Here is a 6950-nt window from a genome sequence, read left to right on the forward strand (position 1 = left end):
TTAGGCTTCATCAAAGCAGCAACACACTCATTTAAACCAGACAGGTCACAACATTAAACATGAGACAAAGGAAATTCAGCACAGAGAACTGTCAATGCAAGGAAGCTGCACGGTCCATGGTCCTGAACTACAAATTATAAATGTAACATTTCAGCAGAGATGGGGTCGTTACTAAAAAAAAAGTAATATATTACATATTACTTTAAAAAAAAAAGTAATATATTACACTACTTCGTTACACTCTACATAAAGTAACTCGTTACTTTACTCGTTACTTTACTCGCAGGGCCGGCCCGCCCCTCCCTGCAGGCAGATCACGCAGACTGCTAAAGTTTCAAATGTTCTCTTTAGTTCAGTTTCCATTGTCGCATAAGACTGATCCAGATCCTGAATGTTTTCCTATCTGACCGTGGCTGTCCTCTGTCTCCTGCTATCTGACCGTGGCTGTCCTCTGTCTCCTGCTATCTGACCGTGGCTGTCCTCTGTCTCCTGCTATCTGACCATGGCTGTTCTCTGTCTCCTGCTATCTGTATATTTTGCGCAGTCTATCTCTGCTCACGCTATTGCGTCGGCGTGTTCTCCTGCGTGTTGGCCATGTGTTGCACTGGAGCCAGACACCGCAAAGACTTCAGCCGAGCACGTACAATAACTCTCCTTACCAGCAGGCGGCGGGAGTGTGTATTCGTCATTCAAAACAGGCAACAACCGGAAGACACAGAAGAAGAACAGACCACTACGTGATATAAACAAACAACAAATGGCGTGTGCGGTAGCTCCACCTTAGCATGTGTTCTTTGCAGGTGTGTGTTGAGGTGTGACGTGGTGTTTCCAGCAGTGGATAACAGCTTCTGGCCCGGACACAGTTTGCACCTCACCGTCACATTCCTGTCTATTCTTCGGATGAACTCAAAATAATGGGCAGACCTCCACCCCTCGAGAGTTATCGCTGACTCAGCCATGTGTATGCAGCACTGCACGCGGAGATGTGGACCCGCAAGTCGCGCAGATTACGTACATATAAACCTACAAAGTACTGATATAGTAAATTAAAAAATAATTATTTTTGTGTAGTTGTATATTGCAATAATAACGTATGGTTGTCACAAAATCCCACGGCACACCCGGACTTGCCTCACGGCACACCAGTGTGCCGCGGCACGCCGTTTGGGAACCACTGCCCTACAGAACCAGTACAGGGTCATCTGGAGGTCTGCTACGGGATGATGTCACCGCCTCCTCAGCCAGCTTCAGGATTGGCTGCAGCTGCTCATCTAACGAGGGGGCGTCGGCCTCGTTAGTGATGATCCAATCAAATTCAACTCCACTGTCCAACCCGCATTCTGACTCTGCATCATCCACACCTGAGAGACAGACAGATACACACAGACAGTTAGACACACAGACAGACAGACAGGTAAGCAGACAGAGAGATGCACGGTCAGGTGGTCTTACCTGTGCTGAAGCTCCACCCCCTCTGTTTCCGTGTTTTTTCTGAACTTTGAACTCGGACACTTTGAGTCTGCCGAGGAAACTCCGAGCAGAAAAACTGAAGATCAGTCTGACGGCGGGCATCACTCACCACCTGACCAATCAGAGAGCAGAGAGGGTCAACTGACCAATCAGAGAGCAGAGAGGGTCAACTGACCAATCAGAGAGCAGAGAGGATCAACTGACCAACCAGAGAGCAGAGAGGGTCAACTGACCAACCAGAGAGCAGAGAGGGTCAACTGACCAGAGCGTTAACACAACAAATAATTGAGTGACATCACAGGGACGTACCCAGACAGGTTGGCAAGCTTCTCTGGTTGCTAGGCGACAGAAGAACCCGGGGTCGTCATGGCGCCGAGTTTCTCCCCAGCGAATCATATCGGCCCGATACTGCTCCTTGTAAGGACCCGGGCCCAGCAGCTGCTGCAGGTCCAGACCATGTTCCTGCAGAACCATCAGAACCATCAGAACCAGCCTGACTCAGCAGAACCATCAGAACCAGCCTGACTCAGAACCAGTCTGACTCAGCAGAACCATCAGAACCAGCCTGACTCAGCAGAACCATCAGAACCAGCCTGACTCAGCAGAACCAGCCTGACTCAGCAGAACCATCAGAACCAGTCTGACTTAGCAGAACCATCAGAACCAGCCTGACTCAGAAGGTTATCAGCTGTCTCACCTCAGCGTACTGCTGCTTGAGCGGTCCAGAGAGACGCAGGATGCAGCAAACATCGGATCCTAAACTAAAGGAAGAACGGGACAGATTAGAATCCAGACAATACATTGGGAAGTACTGCAGTAATGTAGGTGTGTGTGTGTTGTACAGTGTGTGTAGTTGTGTGTGTGGTACAGTGTGTGTGTGTGTAGCCGGTTATTGTCTCATTATAACCAGTGTTTCCTCTTGAGACATTGCCACTGTACGTACTGGCAGGGCCGATTTTTGGCATAGGCGCCAGATCTGGGGGGCTGGCAGCTCTGGGAGGGGAAAAACATTTTGACCGTTGGCGCTCATCCTAATTTTCGGCCTTGATGTAACAACATTCATAATTGAGTAAATGTAACACCCTTTTCACCCCGGTTACACTTTCCATCTGCCCTGTACGATGGGCGCTGCAAGTGATGAAATGGGGGATGTTGGCTTATCAGGCGCCCGCAGCTCACAGCCAGCGTGGGAGCGAGAGAGAGGGCGCACCTGTACCGGCGCTGTTGTTATTAGCATCTAGTGCTAGCTGCGCTAACGGATATAAGAAGTAGATGTTTCTACAACCAGGGTGGAGGAGAGCTCTCCTGTCAGACTGAGAGGCTCAGTGAGGATAAGGACTCTGAGTGTTTAGATAGTAGGGGTGTAATGGTATACGTAACCGTACCGAATCATTTCGGTACGGGCCCTTCACTTCGGTACACGTGTGTAGGGTTAACCCAGCATTTCGATGAACTGAAATAATCTGTATTTGAACTGTACTGTACCTGAGCAGCCAGTTTGACATCAGGACTTGCTTGTCATTGTATTTTCATGTTTTTTTAAAGAAAGATGAACTTGTCCACATTGCTTGCTGAAAGGGCAGATCAGCTGACACTAGCAACGTCTCCTGCTGTGGAGAACACCCTCTCTAGGGACAGAGGTAGCAGACACAGCCAGGTAGCGCTTTGCTAACATGGCAACCTAAGGATACTTGGCGTTTGTAAAAGCTTTGGCTCGGTCTGAACTCTCTGCGAGTGGTGGAGGCTTACATGCTAGCGGGAGTTGGGTTTGCACTTCAGTCTTTTGGTACCGGTGATATTCACGTTCGGGTGATGCCTTTTCAAGAGTGTGCAAGTTTGATGTATGGCCAGCCGCGTAACCAATGTTAGTTGAACAATGCCGACAAACAGCTTTGGGTCGGTCCACCTGTCTTTGTCCGTCATCCTTGTTCGTAACTGCGAAATCAAAATGTTCCCAAACTGGAGACTTCAATGATGCTGGAGGATTTTCTAGCTCAATTTGATCTGCGTTCGCCATTTCGACAGTTCCTCAAATTACTGACTACATTTGAACGCATCCCTCTGACCAGCTCGTCCAATGAAATGACTTGCTCGCTCCATGATGCGTTGAACACAATGGGAGCAAATTACTCTGAATGCTGCGACGCAGCACCTGAGATTACTTCCAAGAAGTTGTTCACGTTCTCAATTTTTTACGTTTAACGTTATATTCGTTCGGTACACTTCGGTACACACGTGTACCGAACCGAAGGGCCACGGGTACGTGTACCGTTACACCCCTATAGAATAATGATGATGATGAATGCATTTTTTTACCACTGAAATACAGCAACACATCTTTGATTCATGTCGTTTATAACTGGAATATGACAATTATTATTAACTCTGTCTGTACAAAATAGCCTGTCCAGGAAATATGCCCAAATCAACAAAAACTGCGAGCCGGCAGGCAAGACGCTTCGCTTCTGAAACGCGCCCGGTAGGGAATGACGCTGGAGGAGGCCAGACCAAAACCGCAGCGCAGCGGTGACGCGACGCAGACGGACCCGGTGGAATCGAGGGGTAAAGGACCTGACACAGGGCCGTTTCTAGCTGTTTGGGGGCCCTAGTTTTTACAGTTTTTTTAACTACAATGGGGGGATTCCCGAAGCCTTTAAGTTGATCAGGCTAATTTCACGAAAACCAAGCAATTGCAACTTACAACAAATGATATTAAAAAGGTAAACAATGAGGCTCCTCTACGTCAATAAATGCAAGAGATGCAGAAAAAACGATGTATAATTTACATGTTTCATCTTCCTCAGACGTCGCTCATTGGCTGACAGCCCAACGATGATTTGGACTTTATTTCCCCACAAACAGAAGCCTCAGCTTTGCAGTTTAGTTGTGTTTATATCCTACATTAGATTTAAGCATATAATGCTTCACCGAACACAGGAGGGGGCTTGGCTGTCTACAAATAAAGACGGATAATTTTAATTCTCCCCAAATATATTGAGGCTGAACCTGAACTTTCAGCTTGGGGGCCCCCTAGTGGCTGCGGGGGCCCTATGCATCGGCATAGTCCGCCCATAGGAAGAAATGGCCCTGCCCTGACACACCAATCTGACACCAAAGAACACGTCCCGACGGACCCGACTGTTGTGTCGCCTCACGTCTCTGCGTCTTGGCCATGTGTCGCACTGGAACACACCACAAAGACTTCAGCCGACGGCCAAGTAGCACGTACGAACTGCGCATGCGTGAGTGGCAATAACTCTCCTTACCAGCAGGCGGCGGTAGTGTGTATTCGTCATACAAAAGAGGCAACAACCGGAAGACAGACTGCGTGATAACCGAGAGAAGAAGAACAGACTGCGTGATAACCGAGAGAAGAAGAACAGACTGCGTGATAACTAAGAGAAGAAGAACAGACTGCGTGATATAAACAAACAACAAATAGCGTGTGTTCCATTTTCACTCTCGTCCATCACAGACGGTTTCACATAACGACTTATCGAAAACATGTTTAGTGCGGTACTGGAAAATGAAAATAATAGCCGTCTGTGTGTGCCTTCTTCACTTCCATTTCGCTTCTCATGCACTGATTCGCTAAGCTGAACAGCCAATCAGAGTGATTTATTTGGCAGACAGCCTCGGGAGCGAAAGGTGTCGGCACGGCCGAAAAGACACACCGATCTGAGTAGGGCGACAGGACGCTCATCGACGGCCAGACATCAATCGACGGACGAACTTGGCTCGGTGTGTCCGGGCCTTAAGACGCAAGGATATGATTCGAGGATAGGAGTCGAGGATAGGAGTCGAGGAGGGGAAATTAGAGAATTTGGAAACCTTCACAGTCACAAGTTACCGGTCTTGGATCAGGTCCGTCACGTAATCCTTCCCGGACTTCCGTTTCCCGCTGAAGACCAGAACCAGTCTGGGCTCAGAGACCTCCATCCGTCTGCTGGAAGGATATACATCATCATCTTCTTCATCATCATCATCATCATCATCATCATCATCATCATCATCATCATCATCATCATCATCATCATCATCATCATCATCGATAATAATAACCTGAAATATGAGGTCAACTGTGAAACTAAACAGCAACAAACACAGAGCAGTTATTAAGAGCAGAAATGATTGATGACGTCAGAGGAGATGGATGAGAGGAATAACCCTGATCTGATCTCTCTCTCTCTCTCTCTCTCTCTCTCTCTCTCTCTCTCGGCTGTGGGACCTCCGGTTAGTGTCAGGAGAGCGTTAATATAAAGTAATAACAGATCAACTCATGGCCGTATCCACCATTGAGGTCACCGAGGTCCGGACCTCGGTAATATTTTCCGAGCTGTGTATAACAAAACTTGTGAAATAATTGCACTAAACGGGGTTCTTTGTTGTACTTCCATTTACTGACCATGGGGGTAACCCTAACCCTAACCCGAAAATCTGCCACTTCCTTATAGAGCCCCTCCTCCAACACACACGAACGCGCACATGACCAATGAGGGCACGAGATCAGTTTGTGCCCCGATGGCAGGCTGACAGGCAGGTAGGCCAGGTTGTACTTTTTACAGTATTACGGCTTCTACAGATGACATTTTTTATGGATTTTTTGTCAAAGCACTTCAGATATTCATTGCTATCGGGATGTTAAGAGCATTCCATGGAATATAACAAAAAGTGTATCTCGAGCCGGTTTCTGAAACTTACCTACCCCACCTTTAAGAGTAACAATCAACTGATTCTTATATCACACTTTACAAATAATTGATGCTGACATTGTCAGCCCACTGACATGGTTTGAAATCGATATATTATCCATTTTGTGACCCCCCACAGGACTTAAAAAGCACCTAACTAGATAATGTAAATCCCAAAAATCTCGGGGGTATCCCGCGAACCCCCCTAACATGTGTGGACCTCGGTATTTAGGAAATCCTGGATACGGCCCTGACTCCGGTTCGTGTCAGGAGAGCGTTAAAATAAAGTAAAAACAGATACACTCACTCCCTCTCGGCTGCGGGACCTCCGGTTCGTGTCAGGAGAGCGTTAATATAAAGTAAACACAGATCAACTCCTCCGGTTCGTGTCAGGAGAGCGTTAATATAAAGTAAAAACAGATACACTCACTCCCTCTCGGCTGCGGGACCTCCGGTTCGTGTCAGGAGAGCGTTAATATAAAGAATAACAGATAAACTCCTCCGGTTAGTGTCAGGAGAGCGTTAATATAAAGAATAACAGATACACTCCTCCGGTTCGTGTCAGGAGAGCGTTAATATAAAGAATAACAGATCAACTCTCTCTCGGCTGTCGGACCACCGGTCGGTACCGTAATGTCGGGATAAACAGGAAGACTTCACAGTGAGTCTGACGGTTCATGGAGAAACACGGTAAAGTCTCCTACTTTTTACCGTCATTACGGTAACACGTGATCCTAGGCACATTCTGGACTGAACCACTGCAGCTCAGAGGAAGGGGAGAAACCTGTT

General features: G+C 47.5%; 1 protein-coding gene across 4 annotated transcripts; it reads right to left on the reverse strand.

The window, feature by feature from the left end:
* LOC117442600 (phosphomevalonate kinase) lies at positions 1–6943 on the reverse strand. 4 transcript variants are annotated; one of them, XM_071202448.1, is made up of 7 exons: positions 6660–6943; positions 6592–6609; positions 5321–5416; positions 2168–2231; positions 1780–1932; positions 1453–1582; positions 1–1361 (listed from the first exon to the last, which is right to left on the reverse strand). In XM_071202448.1, exons 3-7 carry the CDS (start codon positions 5407–5409, stop codon positions 1180–1182), a joined length of 618 nt encoding a protein of 205 aa, XP_071058549.1. In that variant the 5' UTR covers positions 5410–5416; positions 6592–6609; positions 6660–6943; the 3' UTR covers positions 1–1179. The 4 variants fall into 4 exon arrangements, with proteins under 4 accessions (XP_071058549.1, XP_033934466.1, XP_033934467.1 ...); XM_034078575.2 differs by having other exon boundaries at positions 5321–5413; positions 6592–6943; XM_034078576.2 differs by lacking the exons at positions 6592–6609; positions 6660–6943 and adding an exon at positions 6469–6585 and having other exon boundaries at positions 5321–5413.
* Between the last annotated feature and the right edge of the window lie 7 nt (positions 6944–6950).

The sequence above is a fragment of the Pseudochaenichthys georgianus genome, unplaced genomic scaffold, assembly GCF_902827115.2.
Source record: "Pseudochaenichthys georgianus unplaced genomic scaffold, fPseGeo1.2 scaffold_445_arrow_ctg1, whole genome shotgun sequence".
Taxonomy (NCBI): domain Eukaryota; kingdom Metazoa; phylum Chordata; class Actinopteri; order Perciformes; family Channichthyidae; genus Pseudochaenichthys; species Pseudochaenichthys georgianus.